This window comes from Halichoerus grypus, chromosome 11 (genome assembly GCF_964656455.1).
Source record: "Halichoerus grypus chromosome 11, mHalGry1.hap1.1, whole genome shotgun sequence".
NCBI classification, from domain to species: Eukaryota; Metazoa; Chordata; class Mammalia; order Carnivora; family Phocidae; genus Halichoerus; species Halichoerus grypus.
In genome coordinates this window covers 56,956,312-56,981,465 of record NC_135722.1, presented here as the reverse complement: position 1 = coordinate 56,981,465, position 25,154 = coordinate 56,956,312, and the positions used below count along the sequence as shown (strand labels likewise).

Below are 25,154 nucleotides of genomic sequence, written 5' to 3'. Positions count from 1 at the left end.
TACTAAGTAACAGCCACAGTAAAATATCTGAGTATTTTTTTGTATATTATTTGTAATGTTACTGTTTATGAGGATGCTGTACTTCTCCAGTTTACAACTGAGGAAGCCTGTCATCATCATTAGTACTCATTCATTCAGCATGAACACCTGTTTTATCTTAGGCACTGGAGATGTAAATATGAATAAAACATGATTCCTGCTCTGGAAAATTTCATAGTTTACTGGGGGAGAAGGATACATATATAATTGCATTTCAAAGTGATATGTACTATATAATGAATATATGAACAAAATGTCATAGTCATATAAAGGAGGGAACAGTAAATTTGGGGGTGTACGGTAAGGTTACAAAGAGAAAGTGGCATTTGAGCCAAGTCTTGAAGGATAGATGGGGATTTGCCGTTTGGAGAAAGAGGAGCCAGGAATGGTCATTAGAGTCAGGGAACAGCCTAGCAAAGGCCTAAAGGCTTGCCCTGGCAAGCTATGTGAGGGGAGTGTCTTCAGCATAGCTAGAGAAAAGGCTTTATGAAGGAAAGTGAGTTAAAGTTAGGAGTTTGAACTTTATCATTTGAGCAGTAGGAAAGCATTGAAAATTTTTGAATTATGGCTGATGTAATCAGCCTTGAGTTTGAAAGCTCATAATAGTTTAGGGTGGAGAAAAAGACAAGTGGCAGACACCAGGTAAAAAGTTGTAATTCTCCAACCAAGACACAAAAGTTTACACTAAGACCGTTTGTGTGTAGATTTAAAAAAAAGAAAAAAAGGATGGGGTGTGTCTCTAGATTTGAGAGCATTTTCGTAGGTGTAAACAATATGATTTTGTGATGGATATGATACGGGAAGTGTGGGCAGGGGGAGATCCAGTTTGGGTGATGGGCTAGAGTAACTGAAATTAATAGAACTGGGGAAAGTGAAAAAGGAAGGGAAGGATTGTTCCTTGTTCTGTTTTTCATCTGTTTTGGGAGCAGGCAAGGGTTTTCATTTTGCATAAGATAGGGTCAGTGTTTTCAGGAACATTCTAGCAGACACGTCTGGATCTGAATCTCAGCAGAGAGGTTACCATAGTAATACTTCCGAGTTCTTACTGTTTATTTTTCCATTAAAAACTAAGGTTCTCAGAGGTTAACTGATTATGGTCTCAGGAAGGTGGCTGTAGAACCAAAACATAAATTCCTAAGCTTCTTACCAACTAGGCCTTAACTAAAATAGCCCTTTGGGAGGAAAAAAAAAATCTCTTGATTTCCATTATAATTGTTTTACTGTTTCATTTCCCAGAGCATCTTTACTTAAAAATACAACAAAACAAAGCCCAACTGGTATATATATCCACAATCTTATTTTCTGATCTTAATGTTTTTTGACTAATGCCAGTCAAATGAAGAGTGCTCGGGATAGTAGCTGAGGAGCCCCAAACCTCTTGTTTGGTTCTAACAAAACCTTAAAATTCAAAGATTAGATAGTCCTCAGGAAATACTCATTATTTCACATGTTTGATCTAATCCCAGTTGTTGCTCTGATTCCAAATGAGGGAAATGAGAAGTTTTGAAGAATGAAGGTATAGTGTCCACTTTTCTGCAGGAATTGAAAAGTAAAAATTTCCCCCACTATTGGGATTATTGAGCTATGAGCTATTCTCTTGAACACCAGAGAATAAAGTAGACAGTTCTTCAAAATCCATCCTCACCCCCAAGTTTCAGGGGTCACAGCGTTCATTGAAACACTTGGGTGTTTGTGAAGGACTTGAGTAGACTTCAAAACAAGGCATTGTACACATCTGACACCCTTTTTTCACATATTTTAAAAAATAATTAGCATCCTTTATCCACGTGAAATTCTAGTTTTAACTGTTACTGTATAGATTCTCTGTGAAGCTGGTTGGGCTGTGGTGTTTTTCCGATACTTTGTTCTTGATGCTGTGAAATGTAGTTGCCTGTGTTTAAGACAGAGGCAGTAGAGTGCACCCAGAAGTGGCTATAATTCTATATTTAGTAAGCCATAGGGTTTGCAAAGCATTTGCAGATTCCTTCGGGATAAAATGGTTTCTATAAATATAACATTTTTAATGAAACTATTATTATCATCCATTAGAGAAATGTAGCAGTTAAATGTGCAGGTTTGTGGACAAGACAGAAGCACAAAACTTTTTTTTTCTTAAGAGTAGAGTACACTGAGTATTTTAAATACTTAAAAGTAACCATGTGAATCCCATTTTTATACTTTTAATCTTGAATTGCAGAGCTTTTACTCAAGTGTTTACCTTTGGTCCAACATTCCGAGCAGAGAATTCTCAGAGCCGGAGACACCTGGCAGAGTTTTATATGGTAGAAGCAGAGATTTCTTTTGTTGAGAGTCTTCAAGATCTCATACAGGTAGGTACACAAGTTTTAAAACAGTTTCTAAATAACAGATATCTGTGACATTTAATGCTTCTGTATACATTTTCACCTTGGACATCTGTGCATTATAGGTGTTAATGGAGTGAAGAAGATGGGGAACTACTTAATTTGATAAACATCTACTGAATCCCTTTAAAGTACAAGAGTCAGATTTAAGTTCATATCCCAGCTCTGCCATTAATTTTGTTTTGATGTTACCAAACTTTGGTGATCTTTAGCTTCCTCAACTATAAAATGAAAATAATAGTAACTATTTCATAGGGAGTAAATGCAATAATGGATGTATAATGTAAAGCATCTAGTATTGGGCTTAGCATATAGCAAACTCAATAAATAATAGCTCTTGTTATTTGTTAGGCAAATAAATAAAACATCTTTATATTTAGAGAAACATCTACATAGCTGTATTGGAAAGCATCTATGGGAACCATCAGAGCTCTGTTTTGGGGACAAGAGATAAGTCCAGAAAAATAGTCAAGAGTTAGATCTTGAAAGAAAGACTTTGTAAATGCTATGCTAAGTAGTTCAGAAGGTAAAAGAGTTCTCAGTTGGGAAAGGCCATGGTCAATTATAGTTTAGAAACCTCTCTCTAGTGATAATATTAAGAATGATTCAGAGGGGGATAAAAATGAGGGTGGGAGTCCTTTTAGGAGGCTGTGGCCATAATCCAGTTAGAGTACATAAGCTCTGAAGTTGGATGGACCAGGAATTGATTTTTAGCTCCACCACTTGCTTTGTGATCTTAGACAAGGGACTTAATTTTCTGAGCCTCAGTTTCCTCACCTGTAAAATGAGAATAATAGTTCCTACTTTATAGGGTAGTTCAGAGGATTACATGGATTATATATATAAGGCACATAGAATAGTTCATGGCACTTTGTACCCAGAAATTATTGACTGTTATTATGAATTCTCTACCTAGTACCATTAATATCTTAGTTTGGATTTGTAATCACAGGATGTTTAACAATTTTCGTCACCTCTCAACTTATATTCATTTTGTATCTTTCTCCTCTTATCCAGTAAATGACCCAATTCCACTTAAAACATAAATACCACATATATTGTCAAATAGAATGGACTTACTTTTTTTATTATCCTGTCTTGGTTGGATTTCCTAGTAAACAAACTAAAGCAGAGATTTGGGGGGTGGGCAGTTATTGGGGAATGCTCTAGAGAACAACCATCTGTAAGGAAAGGAAGAAAGCAGCATTGGGCAGAGGGAAAAGTTGAACTACAATGCATGTACAGAAGCCTTAGCTAAATCTTTGAGGAACTTTGGAGCAGGAATGGTCCTTCATAGTTGTCTCATAGAAAGGCAAGGGGGTGGTGTACCTTTGTTCTTCCCCCATCAAGCAGTTACCTGACATGGGCTAGCCTTGGGAAGAGGCATACTCTTGGGTAAGGTAGCACTCCTGGCCTGGCCAGTTCCTGAAGAGGAACTCAACTAGGAGCCATCAGTAATTAATATTCCCAGTGGATAAAGCTCTTGGTCCTAGAGGGGTGTTTTGACCACACACAGTATCCATTTATATACCACTTTAACATCTCCCAGTGATTGTTGTGGACCATTGTTCCCCAGGGGACATTTTTGGTTGTCTCTAGGAAGTGGACGGAGGAGAGGGGAGAGTAGTTGCTACTGGCATCCAGTGGGTAAAGGCTAGGGATGCTGTTCAACATGCTAACATGCCCAGGTCCCTCCCCCTCAACAAAGAGTTATCTGGCCAAAAATGACAATAGTAACACTGTCAAGTATTTCTTTTCTAAAATGTAGGGATTCAGGGAGCGCCTGGGTGGCTCAGTCTTTAAGCATCTGCCTTTGGCTCAGGTCATGATCCCAGGGTCCTGGGATCGAGCCCCACATCGGGCTCCCTGCTCAGCGGGAGGCCTGCTTCTCCCTCTCCAACTCCCCCTGCTTGTGTTCCCTCTCTCGCTGTCTCTCTCTCTATCAAATAAATAAATAAATCCTTAAAAAATAAATAAATAAAATGTAGGGATTCAGGATCTGAGCCTCACAAGGAGTCAGTAAGATTCCTTAAGCAGCTTTTGCTTCCAGCCCACCACCCAATTCAGTATTACTCTCTCACTTAGGCAATGAGAGTATTGTAAGCCACAGAACCACACCCTTTATCTCCCTGTTTCTGCCTTGACCCTGTCTCTCCTGCCCCTCCCCCTGTAAATAGCAGAGAAAAGTTCCAAAGACATAAATTATGTTAGAAATTATTAAACATTATAATTATAAATTCTGTACCTAATAATTTTTATTTAGTATTCCACTGAGTATTACTCAGCATACACTGTTCAATGATGTTTAATTAATTGAAATACAAACTTTTTCTTAAAGACAGAAAAAAAGGGCCCCCCCCCCACAAGTAATTTTCTACTTCTCTTAATTTTCTCCCTTTTATAAATTACATTCTGTGGAAATTATTAGCTTGATGAAAATATTAAATCAGAATACTGTAACAAAGGATTTTCCCCTCATAAGGTATAAACAAATATTACTATTTTAGTGCCATTGAGTAATGTATTTTTAAAAACATCTGAAGGTTATGCTAACCCTTCAGTTAAGTTTCTGTTTTCTTCAAATATATTTATAGAGCATAGTCTGAAAGTCAAGGTTAGAGAAGCCAATGATTTTCTTCTTCAAATGGAAATTTACTGCTCATATGAAAGACACCAGCTTAACATCCCCAGTGGTCAAAGTCTTCATCTTACAGATAGGTGTGTTGTGCGCCTCAACAGTTCATACTTAGTATCCAGTCTGTTTTTGTTTGCTCCTCGTATGTGTCAGCTTTTTTTAGTGATTGAGGTATATGACCCTTCATAAATCATTCAGTTACTTAGTGATTTCTTTATCTCACTATTCCCAGATCAAAGGTAATATAGCCTCAAGGTAAAAGATCTTTAGCCTCCTTTTGCTCTTCTTTCATCAGGCTATTCCTTACTCTTATACAAAATATATATGTAAATATAAAAATACAAAATATATTAAAAAAATGGGGCGCCTGGGTGGCTCAGTCGTTGAGCGTCTGCCTTCAGCTCAGGTCATGATCCCAGGGTCCTGGGATCAAGCCCCGCATCGGGCTCCCTGCTCGGCAGGAAGCCTGCTTCTCCCTCTCCCACACCCCAGCTCGTGTTCCTGCTCTCGCTAACTCTCTCTCTCTGTCAAATAAATAAATAAAATCTTAAAAAAAAAAAAAAAATATATATATATATACATAAAATATATATACATATACACACACACACACACACATACATATGCATATATATAAATGTATCTGGTTGTTTCTTGGTAATTAAGTACGTTCCTGTATCTGATCATACTGAGGTAGTGCAGGAGATGCTTGTGCCCCGCCCTGTGTCTCCAGCCTTGAGAGGGTGTACCAGGAGAAGGAGGGAAGATCCCTGCCTCTGGGGTAGCCTGTACTTACTGAGTGTCTCTGAGTCCAACATTGGGAAGGCCTAATAGGATCTCACTGACTTCAAGCATTTTAGTTTTGATTAGAAATATTTTCCATTCCAGTCAGTTTTTTTCTTCTAACAAGTTTTTTTCTGTGGGATGTGTAATGATACCCTGGTAGAATGCATTCTTACATACTGATTTGTGTTGTATCAGGATTTGTGTTATTTTCACTGTATGCTTTAGCAAAGCAAAAATATACATATTTAGATGTAGATCTATCTCATTGCTCCTCTAATTTTAAAGTCAGCTTTCATTTACCAGTGACTGAATGAAGCACTTTTCAAAGTCTCATTCTTCACAACAACTGATGTTAGTTGTGTCCTTCTCTGAGCCAGGTACTAAAGCTAAAAGTCTTATACATGGATTATCTCATTTAATTATCACAATAATCCTGGAAGCTAGGTACTGTTATTGTCCTGATTCTACAAGTGAGTATACTGCACTTTAGAGAGGCATCAGTCAGTTTTGGCTGTTCATTTGACATCCCACTTCAATACTAGTATTGAAACTGTTAACGAAAGATTCATACATTTTTCTTTCCTTTTTTTACCCACTCTGGGAAGAAATTGCACTGCCTCCCATAATCAATCTGGAAAACTGAACTAACTTGCTGCAGTATATTTGGGGATTAAGAGGCCTAACGGATTTATAGCTGCTAAAACCTGGAGAGCGGTCCTTACAGGACCCTAAATAGGTTTTTCATATAAAGGAACTTACTTGTCAGACAATTCTCTGTCACTTCTCTTAGGTTATGGAGGGACTCTTCAAGACTGCAACAATGACGGTTCTCTCAAACTGTCCTGAAGATGTTGAACTCTGTCACAAGTTCATAGCTCCTGGCCAAAAGGTAATTAGTTTTGTGGATGAAGTCCAATACATCTACTCTTTAAATATGTTAATTACATATAATAAATATAATTACATTTAATAATTTTTTTTTCTCTTTTCTTACCAAGGACAGATTAGAACATATGCTAAAAAACAACTTTTTAATGTAAGTAGGTACTATACTTTCTCTGAACTTTATTCATATTTTATCATAGTATTTATCACAGTCTTAAATTTTTTTTGTTTATATATCTGCTTATCACAAGGAAGGCCCATGTTTTAAATATTTTTGTAGCTCTTATATCTGGTTCATAGTTGATAATCAGTGTTTCATGAATAAATACATGAATAAATCATAGCAAGATAAATGAACACAGTAATTATTAACTGAATTAATGCAATTCAGACTAATATTAACTTTAGTAATAAAAATTTGGCTCAATTAAAAAACTTTTATTTTGGAGCACCTGGGTGGTTCAGTCAGTTAAGCGTCTGACTCTTGGTTTTGGCTTAGGTCATGATCTCAGGGTTGTGAGATCAAGCCCTGCTTCGGGCTCTAAGCTCAGTGCAGAGTCTGCTTGTCCCTCTCCTTCCCTCTCTGCCCCTCCCCCACTCACACTGGCTTGTTCACTCGCTCTCTCTCTCAGATAAATAAATAAAATCTTTTTAAAAAACTTAAGTCCAGTATATTAACATATATTAGTTTCAGGTGTGCAATGTAGTGATTCAACAATGCTATTATGTTATTCAATGCTTATCGAGATAAGTGTACTCTTAATCCCCTTCACCTATTTCACCCATTCCCCCACCCACCTCCCCTCTGGTAACCATCTGTCTGTTCTCTGTAGTTAAGAGTCTGGTTTGGTTTTGTTTGCTTGTCTCTTTTTTTCTTTGTTTTATTTTTTAAATTCTACATATAAGTGAAATCGTGCGGTATTTGTCTTTCTCTGACTGACTTATTTCACTAGATTCATCCATGTTGTTGCAAATGGCAAGATTTCATTCTTTTTTATGGCTGAGTAATATTTCATTGTGTATCTGTACCACATCTTCACCTATTCATCTATCAGTGGACACTTGGACTGCTTCCATAGTTTGGCTATTGTAAATAATGCTACAATAAACATAGGGGTGCATGTATCTTTTCAAATGAGTGTTTTTGTATTTTGGGGTAAATACCCAGTAGTGGAATTACTGGATCATATGGTAGTTCTATTTTTAATTTTTTGAGGAACCTCCATACTGTTTTCCACAGTGGCTGCACTAGTTTGCATTCCCACCAATAGTGCGCGAGGGTTCCTTTTTCTCCACATTCTCACCAACACTTGTTGTTTCTTATGTACTTGATTTTAGCCATTCTAACAGGCGTGAGATGATATCTCATTGTGGTTTTGATTTGCATTTCCCTGATTAGTGATGTTGAGCATCTTTTCATATGTCTGTTGGGCGTCTGGATACCTTTGGAAAAATGTCTGTTCATGTCTTCTGCCTATTTTTAATTGGATTATTTGTTTTTTGGGTGTTGAGTTGTATCAGTTCTTTATATATTATAGATACTAACCCTTCATCAGATATGTCATTTGCAAATATCTTCTCCCATTCAGTAGGTTATCTTTTAGTTTTGTTGATTGTTTCCTTGGCTTTCTGTGCAGAAGCTTTTTATTTTGGTGTTGTCCCAATAGTCTATTTTTGTTTTTGTTTCCCTTGTCTCAGGAGACATACCTAAAAATGTGTTGCTGTGGCTGATGTGAAAGAAATTACTGCCTGTGTTCTCTTCTAGGATTTTCATGGTTTTAGGTCTCACATTTCGGTTCTTAATCCATTCTGAATTTATTTTTATGTATGGTGTAACAATGTGATCCAGTTCCATTCTTCTGCATGTAGCTGTCTAGTGTTCCCAACACCATTTGTTGAAGATACTGTCTTTTTCCCAACGGATATTCTTTCCTGCTTTGTCGAAGATTAACTGACCATACTATTGAGTGTTTATTTCTGGGCTCTCTGTTCTATTCCATTGATCTATGTGTCTATTTTTGTGCCAGTAGTATACATTTTGATTACTACAGCTTTGTAGTATATCTTGAAATCTAGGATTATGATACCTCCAGTTTTGTTCCTCTTTTTCAATATTGCTTTGGCTCTTTGGGATCTTTCGTAGGATTGTTTGTTCTAGTTCTGTGAAAAATGCTATTGGTACTTTAATAGGGATTACGTTAAATCTGTAGATTGCTTTGGGTAGTATGAACATTTTAACAGTATTTGTTTTTCCAATCCATGAGCATGGAGTATGTTTTCATTTGTTTGTGTTATCTAAAAAACAAACTTCTAAAATACATGCATGTAATGTCTGCCTGTCAGTTTTTCTCTGTTTCAGTTTTCTTTTTATTTACTTTCAATTGCTCAAATCTGATAATATATTCTACACTGTTTTTTAGCCACCTTTTTAAACCTAAAGATCTGCGTTTTAAGTATAACACATATGTTGTTCCTTCATTTCCACTACAATCCTGTACAAGTAGTACTGGATATTGGACTGGTTATTTATTCCACTAAGCATACTAATCAGATAGTCTGTTCCATTTTACAGTTTACTATAAAACAAATACATACTTAATATGGAAAAAGAACAAGCAATCTCTTCATAAATAGTGCAAACATTTTATATAAGACTTAGTATTCATTGTATTTACAGTGTGTATAGGAGGTAAGTTTGATACTCGGAAGAAGAGAAAATTGTTTCTGAACATGATTTGATATCATTCTTCACTTACTGTCATTAGGTTTAGGAAGTTTTTGTTCTAAGAGAATAAAGAATTCAACCGTCCTGGAGGAGGGTAATAAGAAAAACTTGGCAGACTTGACTGAACTGAGAATTTCAGGTATCAGTGTAGGCCTTCAGGCTACAAGTTAAAAGTGATGAGTCCTGGAGCCTGAATGAATAGCAAGGCAACAGAGAATGAGATCAGAAAAAGAGGAAATAGGAGCCCCATGATAGAGAATCGAAAGGCAGTGAAGTACAAATGAAGGCTTTTGAGGTTTTCTTTTCTTCACTGTAGTGTATATTAAGTATGTTAACTAACTGGAATTTAAATAAAAACTTGAAAAAAGAAAAGAAAGTGTATATTGAATATTCACGATGTGCCGAGCTTGTTCAAGAATCTGAACAAACTGTCTTAAAGCAGTGAACATAGAAGACAAAATTCCCTGCCTTCATTGAGCTTACATTTCGGGGGGCGGTAATAAGAAACAAGAAACAAGAATAATAAGTAAAACCTATAGTCTGTGAGAATGAGTTATACTAAGGGGGAAGAAACCCAGAGAAGAGAAAGAAGATAAGACAAAAGAGTGAGGAGGTAGAAGTTTTAGATAGTGTGACAGAGAAGATCTCACTGAGATGACTTTTCAGTAAAGACTTAAAGAAAGTGAGAGAACTAGCTGTATGGATATGTGGGAAAAGAATATTCTAGGCAGAGGGAATAGCAACTACAAAGGCCTCGAGGTTGGAGCATGCCTGGTGTGTTCAAGTAATAGGAGTGGATAAGGGAAAAGGATAATAGAAGATAAAGAAAGGAGGTGAGAGGTGGGAAAATCATGTAGGGCCTTGTAGGTCACTGTGAAGAGTTTGGGTTTTTGCTTGAGTGATGTGGGGAAGCCATTGAAGGGTTCTGTACAGAGGACTGATAAGATCTGAATTGGATTTAACAGGATCACTGTGGCAGGCTTTAGAGTAAGAGCAGAAAACCAACCAGGAGATTATTACAGTCATCTGGGTGAGAATAAATGATGGTTTGGACCATGTATTAGATTTATACAGAGAAACAAAACTGACATGATGTATATAAAGAGAAAGATTTATTTTTAAGGAATCATCTCACACAATGTGGAGGCTTGTTGAGTTCAAAATTTGATGGAGTAGTTCAGTAGGCTAGAGACTCAGGGAAGAGTTGGCAGCTGGAGTCTGAAGGCATTTTGCTGGCAGAATTCCCTCTTTCTTGGGAGAGGCCAGTCTTTGTCCTCTTAAGGCCTTCAACTCATCATGTGGCCCACTCACGTTATGGAGGGTAACGTGCTTTACTCATCATCCACTGATTTAAATGTTAATCTCATCCAGAAACACCTTCACAGAAACATCCTGAATGTTTGACCAAATATCTGGGTACCATAGCCCAGCCAAATTGACACATAAAATTAACCATCATAGGCCAGGATGGTGGCAGTAGAGGTACAGAGAAGTTGTTCTATTCTAGATATATTTTAAAGATAGAACAAACAGGATTTGCTGAGAATGGGAAAGAGGGAAAAGTCAGGTGTAACTTCAAGTCTTTTGTCTTATACAGCTGTAATGGCCATTAACTGAAATTGGGAAAGCCATTAGAGTAGCAAGGGGTTGGGGGGGGGAAGGGGGTGGTATCACCACATGATACATCATGTATCATGTTAAGATTGAGATGCTTTTCAGACATCCAGTTGTAGATGTTGGGTAGGCAGTTTCAGATGAGTTCTGGACATTGCATATTGATAAAAGTAGTAAGTAAGCAGGGAAGGAAAGAATTAATTTGGGCATCCTAAGGAATCTGTGCTGGTGACAGAAAACCAGGGAGAACATCTTAAGAGACGTTATCCACATCCTATCTAGTGAATAAGATCTAAGATGGGAAAAAAATATCCACCATTTATTGAATATTTGCTATTTGCCAGACATCAGTGATAAACCTTACATACATAAATGTAAAAAAAGTTCATTGTATCTTCACAACTCTGTGAGTTGTTTTATTGCTCTTTTGTGGATGAAGAATCAACCCAAAGAGATTAAGCAAGTAGAAGATGAAATGGAAATTCAAACCCACTTATCTGATTTCAAAGCTCATGCTTTCAACCACTAGGCTTCGAAAGGGCACTGGAATTAATGCTAGAGTAGTTGTATCTTTTCACTGTCCTTATGACCCTCACATATCACTTGTGCTTTGGAGTTCAGGTCTATAAAATATTGAGGTTGTTAAATGACCTCATGGGCTGTGCCACATCGGTCATTGCCAGCATCACTGTCCATTCCACAGTGCAAATCATAGCTGTGGTTTAAACGTATGCCTGTGATGCTTTGTGTAGTGTTTGTCACCTCCATGTGGTCAGGGATTTGTTGATTTTGTTTACTGTTACACCCCCAGTGCTTAGTGCCTCTAACAGGAACTCAGTAAATATTTATTGAATAACTGAATGAATGAGTAAATGACATTTGAGTAGCCACGGGGGTGAGAGTATTCTCCTTTAGGTTAGGTCCTCTCCCTGAGGCTTCCTGTTAACTCCTGTCACTCTGTACTTTGGGCACTGAGTGTAGTGATCTATGACTCAGAGGACCTGGATTCTAATTCTGGCTATACTTCTTATCAGATCTTAATGAATGTGTTAATACTTTTCAACAAATATTTATTGACTGTCTACTATGAGTTAGGCACTGTGCTAGTCATTGATGATCCAGGTCCTTTTATGGAATTTAAAATCTAGAGAAAAAAATGAACAGTTAACTGTTTGCATGAATGATTATTTACTTACAACTATGATTAATAGTAAATCTTTAACCTTTCTGAACTTGAGTTTCCTCATCTATAAAGTTATAACTTGTCTGTCATATCGTTGAAAGGATCAATTGGGCAACTGCTTAAGCAATGTGCCAGACTATATAACTTAACAATCCTGTTATAAAACATCTAAAAATGCTTGTTAAAAATTATAAAAATCCTTTTAATTACATTGTTGAGTTCACTAGAAAGTAAGAGAAGTTCCAGGAGCTACAAATGAAGAGGGAACTGAGCACCGGCGGGGGGGGAATACATAAATGGCATGACACTGAGGTTTCTCAACGTGGAGGGTATGGTAGATGGCGGGGGCGGAGTTGGGGGGAGGGAGTTGCCAGTCTTTGAAACCAGAGATTTTAACAGCCATAAGAGGACATGAAAATAGACCTAAGCATGATGAATTAGAATCGAGATACTCCCCAAGTACACATATGCATACATATGCACACACATGCACCCACACACAGAAGATAACCATGTGACTTGTATTCCTTTGCATAAATAGATTTCATTGTATTCTTGACTACTTATAATTGTTATATATGAAAATAAATTATTTAAAGGACTTGTATAATAATTGAATTTAGCCTTTACCAAGCAGAAATAGAATTCAGTTTTTTTATGTCTCCTTTATAGTATTAGGTTTTTAAAATAAAGAGTACTTACCTTCTTTTGCTCTTCATTTATCTGTGAATTTGAGTCAAAGAATGCTAATAATTTTAGCTTAGCAGTTCTAACCTAACAGCTTCAGAATAATTTTCTTAAACCATAAAAAAATTTAAATATGAAGGTAGTTTGATCCTGCATCATGCAGTATCACTATGTCTCTTCCTCCTTTGCTCAAAGTACTTTAGAAATAGCTTCTGGGAGGAAGAGATATTATTCTCTGTACATATCAAAAAAAATTAGGAGAGGTGATAAAGGCCATTAAGGATACCCAGTGTCAGAACTGTAATCTGAGCTGAAAAGCTCTGCCTCAACTTAAGGTGTGGGAGGGGTAGAGCAGAAGATCCAGAATAACAGGAGATACACAGAAAGTCATTTTTAAAAATAATGTAGCGGTATCGTATCAATGGCACAAAATCCTTATGCTTCCCACTTTGACTACTCTTATATTTCTCAGTATAATGAATAGATCATATCAAGTAATTGATGTAATAGAACAATAGACTAAGCAGAAAAGAACTTTAGATAGTATAGTCTAATCTCCTTATTTTATAAGTACAAATACTTAATTTTTCTAATGGTTGTATAAAACATTACAAAAATTTATAAAATGCTTTCATTAAGGTGAAGTGATTTACATAGTAGCTAGTAAGGGGTAGAGTCAGAGGGAGAACTCAGAGCCCATTGTCTTTGTTTTGGTTGAGCATATTTTTTTTTTTTTTTAAAGATTTTATTTATTTATTTGAGACAGAGAGAATGAGAGAGAGAGAGAGAGCACATGAGAGGGGTGAGGGTCAGAGGGAGAAGCAGGCTCCCTGCCGAGCAGGGAGCCCGATGCGGGACTCGATCCAGGGACTCCAGGATCATGACCTGAGCCGAAGGCAGTCGCTTAACCAACTGAGCCACCCAGGCGCCCTTGGTTGAGCATATTAAACTCCCAAGTGTTTTAGGCATTATCTTAGTAGTTAAAAGCTTAGGCTTTGGAGTCAGCACATCAGGTTTACTACTTACTTACATGAGTGATTTTGGGCAAGTTACTGTCCCCTCTAACCTTCCTTTTCCCTTCTATAAAATGTGTTTAAAAATGACTACCACCACCAACACCACTTTCATTCTTGCCTTAGAAATTGTTATTTAATACTAAGATTTTAATTGAATAAAATTTTCATCTTGGAAAAATATCACTCAAAACATAGCTTTGGAGGCTTTATTTGTGCCATATACACAACTCCTTCCAACTAGTTATTATAGGTATGAATTTAATTTTTACGGCAAAGAGTAAGTATGTGTTGGGTAACTTATCTTTTGAGTTTAAAGTCCTTCAGAAAGTTCGTAGATTTTTGTTTTTTATTTGTTTTGTTTTGGGGGAGCTTGGGGGGGTTGGATGTTTTATTGTAGATTTTTGTTTTTAATCATGCAAAGTACTGTTGCAGGGGCACCTGGGTGACTCAGTCGGTTAAGCATCTGCCTTCCCAGGGTCCTGGGATGGAGCCCTGCGTTGGGCTCCCTGCTCAGCAGGGAGTCTGCTTCTCCCTCTCTCTCTCTGCCCCTCCCCCTACTCATGTTCTCTCTCTCTCTCTCTCTAATAAATAAAATCCTAAAAAAAAAAAATGTTCGAAGTACTGTTGCAAAGGGCATAGGGAAACTGACATTTTCGTATACTACCAGTGGGCATAAATTGGTGTAACACTATAAAAGGGAAGCAGTATCTTTGGCAGTATCAAAATATCTGTAAATGTAAATACACTGTGATCCATTAAATCCATTTTTTCCATATGCAAAATTAATATATAAGAATCATTTGTGATAGATGTATGTAGTCATGATTTATGATAGCAAAATATTAGAAACATCTAAAATATCCATCAATAGATGAGTGGGTAAACTAATTAGGATACAGCCACAAAATGGAATATTATATAATAGTTCAAAAAATGAAGAAGCCCTTTTTTTATATACTGATATGGAAAGATCTGCAAGGTATATTATTGAGTCAAAAAAGATGGAAGAGTGTATATGGCATGTATACTATGGCTGCCATCTATTAAACAAAGGAGATTGTATATTAATATTTGTTTATAGATGTAAAAAACCCTCTGGAAGGATACACAAAAATCCAATGACAGTAACTGTATGTGAGGAGAGGAGCTACGTGGCTATGGGACAGGGTGGAAGGGAGATGTACACTCTTATACGTCTTGATTTTTTTTTTTTTTTTTTTTTTTACTATGTTCATGTATTACCTATTCAGTTTAATTAAAACAAATGCTTGGCTTGGCTTGGCTTGCTTTAGACATGAGAGTTTCTTACTAAGGTAACCAATGACATTTTTCCTAAACAGTCTTACCCTGCTTAGCATATATTATAAAGCCCTGACCGTGGCCTGAAAAATCCATAAGATCTGACCCCTGACTATCTTTCTTATCTAATTTGCTGGCATTCTTCCCCTTGCTCAGTATGCTAGAGGCACATTGACTTTTTTGTTCCTGGAATGAGCCAAACTGTTCCTTCACTTCAGGCCTTTGTACTTACTGTTCCTTTTGCCTAGAATACTTAACCCTCAGATATTTATATGGTTCATTTCCTTACTTCAGATGTCCCCAGCTCAGTGAGTTCTTTCTTGACCATCTTATCTAAAATAGCACCCCTAAACACCCTCTGTCTTCTTACCTTGCTTTATTTTTCTTATAGCACCAATGGTTTCCCGCATTATATTCTTTCTGTTTACTTGTTTTTCTCCCCACCCCCCACTTACTCCCATCACTTACACACACAAATATCACCTCCGTATAGGCTTTGTTTTTATTTACTGTCTCTCCAGTGCCTAGAATAATGCCTAGCACATAATAGGTGCACAATAAATATGTATTGAATGAATGAATGATGACTTTATGGAAAGACTTTTGCTCTTTCAGCCTCAGTATTTCACACCTTTTATTAGGGCATTGGCATAACATGAATTCAGAGAAAATCTTTACTTGACTGGTTCTTCTGTATACACAGCAAGTAGATCAGGAATGGGATTACTGAATGGCCACTTCTCTTCATACTGATCAGACGCTCATATGATTAGATCAGCCTTAATTCCTGATTGCTCAGTGGTGATTTATTTATAATCATTCCTGACTACTCAGTCATTAGTATTCATTTGTGATCTCAAAGATTGTATGGGAATAGGCCTTTTGTAGTTTTTCAGATGGACTAATTAGCAATATACCATTGTATTGACCGTTCTCTGCTTTTACCCTGTTCCTTTCCAGCATTTCTTATACTGAAGCAATAGAGATCTTAAAGCAGGCATCTCAGAACTTCACCTTCACCCCAGAGGTAGTATTTATATTTATATTTTTATTTTTATATTTTAACCCCTCTTGTCCTTATCACATTGCATTAAGAATCCTGGGGCACCTAGCTGGCTCATTCAGTAGACCAGGGAACTCTTGATCTCAGGGTTGTGAGTTCAGGCCCCAAGTTGGGTGTAGAGCTTACTTTAAAAAAAAAATAATCCTTTAAAATGATCTTATTTCTCTGGGCACCTGGGTGACTCAGTTGGTTAAGCCCCTGACTCTTGGTTTTGGCTCAAGTCATGATCTCAGCATCCTGAGATCAAGCCTGGCATTGGGCTCTGTGCTCAGCGCAGAGTCTGCTTGTCCCTCTCCCTCTGCTCCTCCTCCCATGCTCTTGCTCTCTAGAATAAATAAATAAAATCTTTAAAAATAAGTAAAATAAGTAAATAAATAATCTTAGTTCTCTTATTAGCACTGTTCAGTATTTGCCCATCTTTAGATTGGCTTTTTTTGATGTTTGCTTAGCCTTGTTAAAATATTTAGAATAAATAATAATTTTGAAGTTGAATCATATCATTTTTAATAGTAGTGGCTAAGGGATTATAAAGAAGTTTCCCAAGTTTAGGAAGATGAAAATCCTTGAAAAGAATGGTAATATGTCGAGAGAGGCCACATGATTTATCAGTGGGCATGTGCATAATATTAGAGGCAAGTCTCCTCATTCCTATGCCAGGGTTTCTTTCCTATAATTAAGATATTGGCAGACAAGTAGGAATAATATAATGTTAGGAATGTACTGTAATAACTTTGTCTTCAAACCATATACCAGTCCTATCCCCAGTTAAGTCAGATCCTCCTATGAGGTATAATAGTTGTGCTTGTTATATTTATAATTAGTTATTTTGTTTATGTTATCTTTTATTTAATATTTGTCTCCTACCCTGGAAGCTTCATGAAGTCAGGAATTCTGTTTTTCTTACCACTGTGTTCAGTACCTAGCATGGTACCGAGATTTAATAGGCACATTAGTATTTGTTGAATAAATAGATGAACAGTGTTATTAAATATTCATCAGAGCATCTGATATATGAATTGACTCTTTTATTAAAAAAAAATTTCACTGAGAGAAGCCATCTAGCCAGAGATAGATTCAATATTAGGAATATTATCTTTCATCATTTAATTTCCTGCAACCTAGGAACAGTAACCATAGAAGAAGCTCTAGGCAATGTTAATAAAAACTATGATTTTGAAGTCAGTTTTCACACACTGTGGGAAGGGTACTTTGTTTTCCTGCAGATGCTATTCATCTGCTAAATGCTGCTCCCCAAGATGGGGGAGAAAGCATAGTGTTAATCTGCTTGTTTCAGCTTTCATTTTCCAGGCCTTCAGATGTTCTTGTAACACACCTCCCTGGCTTAGTTATCTGTGTAGCCTTAGCAGACAGCTCCACACATCATTGGTCCTCAGAGGAAGCCCTTGGAATGGATACAGGTTATTTTTGGGTACTGCATTGTGTATTTCAGGTCTGTCTTCTCCTTTGATAATTTCTTTTTTCTCATTACAGTGGGGTGTTGATCTACATACTGAACATGAAAAGTACCTGGTGAAGCACTGTGGCAACATACCAGTCTTTGTCATTAATTATCCATTAGCACTCAAGCCTTTCTACATGAGAGATAATGAAGATGGCCCTCAGCACACAGTAAGAAAAAGCACTAAATAAATCGGGGCTGGTCATCTCAGAGTCTGGGTTTTTCCCTTGATTTAATTTCATTTATCCTTTGGCATATTTTTAAAAAATTATATCCAGCACACTTTACATCTCTTAAAATGATAAAATTTCTCGAAGGCACCTCTGAAAAAGTGTTCCTAAGAAGATCCCAATGTTCTATAAGTGTACTTGTTATTTCTATCGCATGGTGTCCTCCTTCGTTTAGCAGATGCAAATGTAAATGTGTTTGTTTTCTTCTGTTTTTTTAAATAACTGGGAGGAAGTGTCCCAGAACACTGTTTAGCAGTGCCAGGTCTACTGTCAGCTGAAATACTGGTAAGGAGACGGAGGGACGGGGTGGGGCGGGAGGGGGGCGCTGCTGGGCAAGAAAGGAAAGCAGTGGCATGATCAAGCAGAGGAAGAGCTAGCTCGCAGAGCAGGAAGCTCAGAGTACTTTGGTATGGTTGTCACATAGAAATGGGGAGGGGAGGGGATGGAGGGATCTGAGAGGTCTAGGCAGATTCTCCTATCACTTCTCTTCTGACTCTCTTGTCTCTGTCTCTCTCTCTCTGCTCTCTTTTGCCTGTCATGCTCTGTCCTTTTTTCACCCTTAATTTTGATTGCAATGTGATAAGGACAAGAGGGGATAAAATATAAAAATAAAAATATAAAATATAAATACTACCTCTGGGGTGAAGGTGAAGTGGCACCCAGTTACCTTGAATCTTCCTTTTCTGGATTTCTATAGCATTTAAAGAATTAGTAAAACTGGTAGCATTGTGTCTATTTTTTATACTCTAGGTTTTGCTTTCTCAAATGAAACTCTTAACTTCTTCAGGATGGGTATGAGTTTTTTATAGCCACCATGGCTTCTGCTGCTCATTCCTCATTCCCTCTAATGTGACTTCCACCCCGTCATCATACCACTGAAGCACCTCTTTCTAGGGTCAGTAATAATTGTCGTGTTATTAAATCCAGCAGACTTTATTTTTACTTCACCTCTCAGCATCACTCAGCACTATGAATGAGTTTCTTATTCTGAAAACTCTCTCCTCCCCTGGCTCCTGTGACATCGTGTTCTCCTCCGTTCTCAGGGGTTATTCTTTCTCAGTCCTATATAGGTTCATCCTCTTCTACTAATCCAGTAGGTGTTGGGATTCCTCAAGACTCCGTCGTAGGTCTTTTCTCTCTCGGGTGATTTCATGTGTATTCACAGCTTACTGTTTATTTTCAGACAACTCAGACAGTCACATCTCTAATCCTTACTTCTGCTCAGAGCTCTTATTGCGGTTTATATATCTCAAAGGCATCTCAGCATAATCTAAAACTGAACCCACCCATGATTTCTACTCTTCTCCCCTCCTCCCACCAAATTTGATCTTCTTTCAGTGTTCCCTGTCCATCTAATTGTGCAAGCCATATATTAGACTCATCTTTGAAATCTTCCTCACTCCCTGTATCCAAGCTGTTAGTAAGTTGTCATTTTTATGCTTTTACATCTCAAACCCATCTCCTTCTCTTCATTTCCGCTTTTACCTTCTTAGATTAAGATACCATCATCTCTTGGCGCACCTGGGTGGCTCAGTCGTTAAGCGTCTGCCTTCGGCTCAGGTCATGATCCCAGGGTCCTGGGATCAAGCCCCACATCAGGCTCTCTGCTCTGTGGGAAGCCTGCTTCTCCCTTTCCCACTCCCCCTGCGTGTGTCTCTCTCTTGCTATCTCTCTCTCTCTGTGTCAAATAAATAAATAAAATCTTAAAAAAGATACCATCATCTCTTGCCTGGATTATTTTGGTAGCTTCCTGACTGGTCCTCCTGTGTCTGCTCTTGCCTCCTCTGAGTCAGTTCTCCCCACTTCATTGTAAGCTTTTTGAAAATGTAGATCTGGTCATGTTATCTCCCCTCTCAAAACCATTCAGTGGCTTCCCATTGCTTTCAGTATTCAAGTCAGAATCTCTTCTCTGTCCTCCAGGCCCCAGTGTCATCTGGCTGCCTGTCTCTCTTGCCTGATGTACTGCGCTGCTCCCCTTTGCTGTCTCTGCTCCACTCATATCGCCCTTCCATGTCTTCAGACATGCACTGCTTTCTCTCACCACGGTATCTTTAGACATTGTGTTCCTTCAGTCTAGAACAATCTTCTTCACCTAAGTAATTTTACTGTTTCTCCAAATCTCTACTCAGTCATCATTTCCCTGGAGAAACCTTCTGTGACCCTCTAGTCAGAGACCCCTGTTAGATAGTAAAATGCTACCATGTTAAATTTCAGACCCAGAGCTACTAACTCGTAATTCATCATAATCCTTAACAAAGTTGTAATTTTACATTTATTTTTATGACTATTTAATTAATGACTCTCCTCTTTGCCACAGGCCTTGAGGACTTCCTTTTCACTCATCATGGTATCCATAGTGCCTAGCATAATGCCTGGAACATAGCAGCCACCTAATATCTATTTGGTGATAGGGGATTGAACAGATGGATGAATCGAACACAACACAGTTGTAGACACACAGAGGACAAGTAGTGAGTGAATGACTTGATTTGCTAAGAAATTTCTGGGAAGCTAAAGAACAGCTTTTACTCTAAATTTTTTGAGTGGTGGTAACATAGTATAAAGGAAAGTCCTGTGGCTTTAGAATCAGACACTCTTGGGTTCAAGTCCCAGGTCTGTGTGTTATAGACCATGTGATCTTAAGTAAACCACCTAATTTCTTTGAGTCTTAGTATCCCAATCCATAAAAATAAAGATGATAATCTTATTCCACAGTTGTGAGGATTAAATTAGACAATATATGAAAAATATATAGCACAATGTTTGGAGTGATAGGTAGTTGATAAACTTAGAGCCCTCTTTCTAAATTTTGATAAAATCTTTATTGTGATAAAGCACGATAATGTTAAAATATGTGTGTGTTTTGCAACATCAAACATGCTATTACACAGGATTCTTTAAAAGGCAGTTCCCTTGTAGACTGCAGTCACAAACATTTTTTACCTTTAGAAGTACCAGGAGGCCTTCATCATGACAGACTTTCTAGTAATGTGGTCTCACAGCTTGAAAACTGAAAGCATTATAATGATACTTTAGTGTACTTATATAATTTATACAGTACTACAATATATAGCTTCTCATAGCTAAATTATTAAAATACAATTTATTGGGGTGCCTGGGTGGCTCAGTTGGTTAAGCATCTGCCTTCAGCTCAGGTCATGATCCCAGGGTCCTGGGATCAAGCCCCACATCGGACTCCCTGCTCAGCAGGGAGCCTACTTCTCCCTCGTCCTCTGCCTGCCGCTCCCCCTGCTTGTGCTCTCTCTCTCTCTCACTCAAATAAATAAAATCTTTAAATATATATATAATTTATTTAAACTATATATATTAGACATAGATTATAACATTGATTCATTAACAACCTAGATTGCTTTTCAACCCACTTGTATAGAGTGCCTGCTTCTACCCCTACTTTATTTCAGTGGTGAATGAACAGGCTTTGGGCCAAATAACTAAGTTCTCGGTTTCTTTCAGAAGGGCTGTAATAACAGGTTGTGGGTAGGGTTACAAGAGTTTCTACAGTGGGTGCAATACAATCTAAAAAATTAAGACATATATTTCATAGATGCCTTCCCTAGGGAATCAAAAGGGAAGGGTAGAGAAATGTTTAACCTACACTTGTAACATTTGGCTGGAGGTCATAAATAGTAAATTGGTATATTTTTATAGCTACTGTTCCTTTTCCTTTCTTTCTGCACCCCCTGATCCCCTCCAAAAAAAAAAAACAAAAAATGAAGGTACGTACTATTTTGTAATGAAAAGTATACTCTAGACTAAGGAGTTAATAGTGCCGGGTTTGAAATCCATCTTTCTTAGTAGTTAGCCGTCAAGTCTGTCCAATCACTGAGCCTCTGTTTCTCCCTCTGTAAAATCAGAGAGTTGGGTTAGATGACCTCAAGAGTACCAAACAGCTTTAAGATTCTCTAATTTCAAGTAGCCTAAGTTTTTCCCCATTTGGACATATAAGAATAACTTGTAAATTAGCAAACATATTTGATAATTTTAAGGGGGCAGATCATGGGCATAAATAAAATTAATATAAGCAAACATGCAAAATACTGTATGCCCCTAGGTCTAGGTTCCTAAGTAAGTCCCTCAAAGTCAGATGCCAAGTTTTCAGCTAAGCTTTGCAGAGAATATCCATTCATTCCAACCATTGTGATTAGGGAAAAGTGACTGCCCAACAGACCCTGATGAGATACCCAGATCACCAGATAACGTTCTAATTTTTTAAATTGTATCAATATTATATAGCAAATCATAAAAATTTAAGCATTAGTGGGCATGCAGTAAGTACACATTGTGAAGTCAACTTGGAAGAAATAGTACTCAACCAAGGGATATCTAATGAATTTCCCTGGCTGGTGCTAATTAACCAACCTGTATCAAACCAACAGAGAATAGTAATGAAGGGAATGGCTAATTTTTCCCATACCTAGGACAAATGACTATCCTGGGAATTTATGTCAAAATTGAAAGTACGCATTTCAGCCCATCTAAAATGCTCTCAGACTAACCATTTACTAGCCAAAATCCATTTTTAGACATTGCTACCTGCAGCCCATTTGAATCTTCACACTGTCACATCTGGAAGGCTCTCAATCCTACCTGTGCCTCATTGTTTTTAGGGGCAAAATACTGTGTCAGCAGTGAGAGCAAAAGCTCACAGAGGCTGAAACCACAAACATGTTTCCTATGGTTTGTGGAACATTCTTCTTCTCTTGATAATAATATGTAATGTTGCTCCGTTGTTGACAGCAGCCTGTGAGAAACTGAATAGGGAGGTGTTCAGTTTGTGTTTTTCATTAATACTTAAAAATACTGAGGTAGGAAGAGAGGTAGCGGAAGGGACATTAAACTCCCCTCCCCCCCCCCCGAAGTTAGCATAGAAAAGGTTATGTATTAGAAGCCTTCTTCCTATCTAGCCTGTTTGTTGTTTAATTCAAGGTCTGCATTTTATTTTCAGTACATTGATTGGAATCAAAGAGTAAAGAGTCAAAAGGGAGTGTCATAAATAGAGACCAGGGCTTGTTCAGCTTGAATACCAACACAAACTATTTCTAGACAGCATGCTGCTGCAGCTGTGTGACTTAAACAAAATAAAAACACACACACAGTGGAGGAAGATGTGCCCAGCAGCATTCTGGCCTAGAAGATATGCCCAAAGTGGAATAAGTTTTGTTTAAGATGAAGGAAGTTAGCGAAGAGTGCAGTACAGTGACTTGTAACCTTCAATGTTATCTGTGTAGGAGAGCAAAAGGGCAGCAGAACTAAAATCTTTCCACTTCTTTCGTCTTCCAAAGATGCGTAAGAATGCAGAGGAGATTGTAGCTACAGAAGTGCTTAAATTTGGTCAAATTTGTGAATTAAGAGGACATTTTATTATGCAGCCTGTGAATCCTCATTTTCCCTAACGAAGGGCAGGATTGCTCAGCCCCAGCTCTTGAAGGAAGCCTCAGACTCCCGTAAAGCGCAGAGCTGCCAGCCCAGGCGGGCAAATTGTAATCCCCGGCTAATGTTCTAGGCAACTTGCCTGTTTCCAGCCTGTTTGCACTCTAACCCCTCACCACCCATCACTTGGCAAACACACAGCCAAGTTTTTCTCTTTAGTTCTTAAGAGATTTCAGTGATTCCATCCATGTTGTACATTTTGTGCCCCCTTATGTCATGGTTTATATCATATCTGTATGTACCCTTTACCTCCACTAGAGCCCTGGAAAGAGTGGTAGTTTCTGTAGTAATTAGCTCAGTAGTTACCAGAGGGAGACACAACACAGAAGAATCCTCTTGGAAATCTCAACCGTAACTAAAAGGTATGGAAATTTGAAGGGGCTGTGTTAGTAATCTTGAGGGAATATGGTATTTTTTATATCATATTGAAGGAAGTGCAGCTCTATGTATACCAGATGTAAATGTCTTTATTTATAGTTGAGGAATACTTTGTTGTATTATAGCTTCTCAGAAAGTGTGCAGAATGTCTAGAGAGATTGGAGGATATCACTGTAAAAGGAAAGCAGGAAGTATAATCTGATAGGGTTGAAAGGAAACTAAACCTAAAGAAAAAGAAGAAGATTATATAGAGGAAGAAGAAAAAACAAAGCCTTTGTGGGCCTTTCTTCACAAAGAGATAAATCTGTCCTTGATAAAAAAAGAAACAGTACCCTTTGGTCTTGGAACATTTATGAGGCATTGTGAAGGAATGCCTTACTTAAAAGATACATTTCTCTTAAAAGGAGAAGCTACTTTACTCTTTGTCAAGAAAACATACATGAAATTCACCCACCTGAAAGTGTGAATTTTCAGACCCTCTGGACAAAGAAAGGATATAGATGCTGTATGTATTCCTTCTGCATGTCACAAAATTAGGAGTGATATGGAACTTTATCTGGATGTTTTCTAAAATTTTCATTCAACTAAAATAGACTATTTTGGTAAGTTCTTTTCTATTTTGGTAAGTTCTTTTCCTTTTCTTGATAACCTCCTGTCCCAGAGTACAGAGGAAGAAAAGAGAACTATTCTGACCTTAATTCTAATTAACAATGAGGATTTGGTTGGGAGAGTGGAAGTGGGAGTCCCATGTCGGTGGGGGGAGAGGGGAGGCAACCTGGTAAACTGTTTTACTCTACATCAGTAGTTACCACTACTCTCTCAGGATATTATACTTCCCTGCCCCATCAACGTGAGTTTAGTGACTTGTATTGGCCAAAGAATTGTGAGCAAATGTGACCTACATACATTACTCTTGGACAAGTGTTTTTAGTACAAGGCAGGTAGAAAAAAAGAGCATTCCATCTGCTAGATCAGCAATACCTCATAAAATGGTTTGTTTGTTTTTTTTAATCAGCTTCAAGCCAGGATGGACATGTAGCATAAGTTTTAAAAAAGCCAACTCATTGTTGTAAAGCAGTGGTTCTCAATCAGGTATTACTTTAAGTCGTCACCCCTGCACTGGCGGGCGGGCAGGTTGAGGCCTCAACTTCAAAACCTTGGAAATGATAGATTTTGGATATACTTGTCCCTTCTTAATAGAGCTACACAAAGATGGAATGCTATATTTTGGGGGTAGTAGTTCTCAGTCTTTAAATATTTTCAAGCAAAGGCCAGAGAGCTACTTGGTGTCTATTCTTTTCTAATCCTGATTGCCTGTAATTCTAAATTTAAAACTCTGGA

The 25,154-nt window shown here is 37.7% G+C and overlaps 1 protein-coding gene across 2 annotated transcripts in view; it reads left to right on the top strand.

The window, feature by feature from the left end:
* NARS2 (asparaginyl-tRNA synthetase 2, mitochondrial) overlaps positions 1 to 25,154 on the top strand; it is a 125,837-nt gene that overhangs the window by 91,301 nt on the left and 9,382 nt on the right. Inside the window, exons 7-11 of one of the 2 annotated variants that reach the window (XM_036113222.2) lie at positions 2,237 to 2,369; positions 6,614 to 6,712; positions 6,822 to 6,859; positions 16,193 to 16,259; positions 17,787 to 17,924. In XM_036113222.2, the coding sequence (XP_035969115.1) occupies positions 2,237 to 2,369; positions 6,614 to 6,712; positions 6,822 to 6,859; positions 16,193 to 16,259; positions 17,787 to 17,924 (475 nt within the window). The remainder of the gene's footprint in view (positions 1 to 2,236; positions 2,370 to 6,613; positions 6,713 to 6,821; positions 6,860 to 16,192; positions 16,260 to 17,786; positions 17,925 to 25,154) is intronic. The other variant, XM_078058600.1, reaches the window with a different exon arrangement.